The sequence below is a fragment of the Myotis lucifugus genome, unplaced genomic scaffold (assembly GCF_000147115.1).
Source record: "Myotis lucifugus unplaced genomic scaffold, Myoluc2.0 scaffold_115, whole genome shotgun sequence".
In the NCBI taxonomy this organism is placed as follows: Eukaryota; Metazoa; Chordata; class Mammalia; order Chiroptera; family Vespertilionidae; genus Myotis; species Myotis lucifugus.
In genome coordinates, this window is record NW_005871163.1 from 2,519,069 (window position 1) to 2,520,955 (window position 1,887).

The following is a 1,887-nucleotide window of genomic DNA, read 5'->3' on the forward strand; positions in this document are numbered from 1 at the left end:
GAACAAAGGATGGTATAACGATTTAAAAGCAAAAATTGACTTTGGATTCCCCTGGGGGGGGGAGAGGACAAATTTCAATTTTTTTTGAGTTTTTTATATAAATGTTACAATTTGTGGGGGTGGGGGGGGGGGGGGCGGGGAGACCCATATACTTAGTAGCATTTTCTTTACTAGAATACTAGATACTTTTTGCAAATTAAAAATTAAAACAAAATGAAAAATACAAAATATAGTCTTGTCCTTTTATTTATTTCCTTCTAGTTTTCTTTCCTATGAGATACATTATTTTATTATAGTGTTTCTTTTTTTTTAATCCTTGCCCAAGGATATTTTTCCATTGCTTTTAAAAAATATATATATATATTTATTGATTTCAGAGAGGAAGGGAGAGGGAAAGTGAGATAGAAACATCAGTGATGAGAGAGATTCATTGATCGGCTGCCTCTTGCACACCCCCCACTGGGGATTGAGCCTGCAACCCAGGCATGTGCCTTTGACTGGAATAGAACCTGGGACCCTTCTGTCCCTGGGCTGACACTCGATCCACTGAGCCAAACTGGTTAGGGCTCCATTGATTTTTAGAGAGAGAGTGGAAGAGAGAGGGAAAGACAGAGAGAAATATTGATGTGATAGAAACACATCGATTGGTTGCCTCCTGCACGCACCCTGACTAGGGCCTGAGCCAGGGAGAAGCCTGCAACCGAGGTACGCGCCCTTGACCAAAATAGAACCCGGACCCTTTGGTCTGCAGGCTGACACTCTATCCACTGAGCCAAGCTGGCTAGGGCTCTAGCGTTTCTTTTGATCCTTAATGACTAACATATTTGTTTCTTTTTTTCTTTTTTTAAATATATTTGATTGATTTTTTACAAAGAGGAAGGGAGAGGGATAGAGAATTAGAAACATCGATGAGAGAGAAACATTGATCAGCTGCCTCCTGCACACTCCCCACTGGGGATGTGCCCACAACTAAGGTACATGCCCCTGACTGGAATCGAACCTGGGACCCTTGAGTCCGCAGGCTGATGCTCTATCCGCTGAGCCAAACCGGTTAGGGCGACTAACATATTTCTACACCTGTATTTTCATGTTTCACTTTTTATCATTATTTTAATATATGCTTCCAGCAAATATATATAAACATTTCTGTAAACTTTGTTTATGATGAGAACAAAGTACTTGCTGTATTGATATGTTTTACTTAATTCTTCAATTGTTAGCAATTGGGATGTCTCCAATTTCTTACAATCGTGAATAGCCTACAGATAGCCTGTAAAAAAAAGACTGTTCACTTGAATCAACACTTTTGCTACATGGCAGTTCTGTGGTTTGTGGTAACTGGTTTTGAACCAATGCCCCTCAGCTCCTGGCACAAAAAAATGTATTCAATTTGAGGCAAGTAGTAACCTATGAAAGACATGCCAAGGACTTGCCAAATAGATCACTGTGTTGATCCAGTAAGAAAACTAGATTGCAGTGTGACCTCTACAACCAGGTGCTTTTGACTATAGGCAGAGCTTCTTTTCTTTCAAAGGGTGAAAATACTTGTCACTCATAGGTGTTTACAAAGTAGGATATAGTCTGGTACTAGCCTATATGCATGTTAAATGTTCAAATATTCATTGAATGAACTAGTTTCATTTCGCGAGGGACAGCTATCAATTATGAAATTCAATTATGAAGTCCGTACAATACTAACCTCTTCTTTTTCCAAGAACTCCCTGACATCAGGGTCCTGTAACATGGTAGGATGGTTCACAATCCTCTGAAGGTACCTATGGGGTGAGCAGTTATCTGGTTAGTCAGGCTGGCCTCCCTGGTTCTGAGTGTCATAGAGTGCCGGCAGGGTTACAATGTCTTTCATTACTTTAAAATGTCCTCAGATAA

At 40.2% G+C, this 1,887-nt stretch overlaps 1 protein-coding gene across 3 annotated transcripts in view; it reads right to left on the reverse strand.

The window, feature by feature from the left end:
• Window positions 1–1,887, reverse strand: part of SNX1 (sorting nexin 1) — a 43,098-nt gene that overhangs the window by 7,186 nt on the left and 34,025 nt on the right. For all 3 annotated transcript variants that reach the window (XM_014459789.2, XM_023757838.1, XM_014459790.2), the window contains one exon: window positions 1,700–1,775. In XM_014459789.2, coding sequence (XP_014315275.1) covers window positions 1,700–1,775 — 76 coding nt within the window. The remainder of the gene's footprint in view (window positions 1–1,699; window positions 1,776–1,887) is intronic.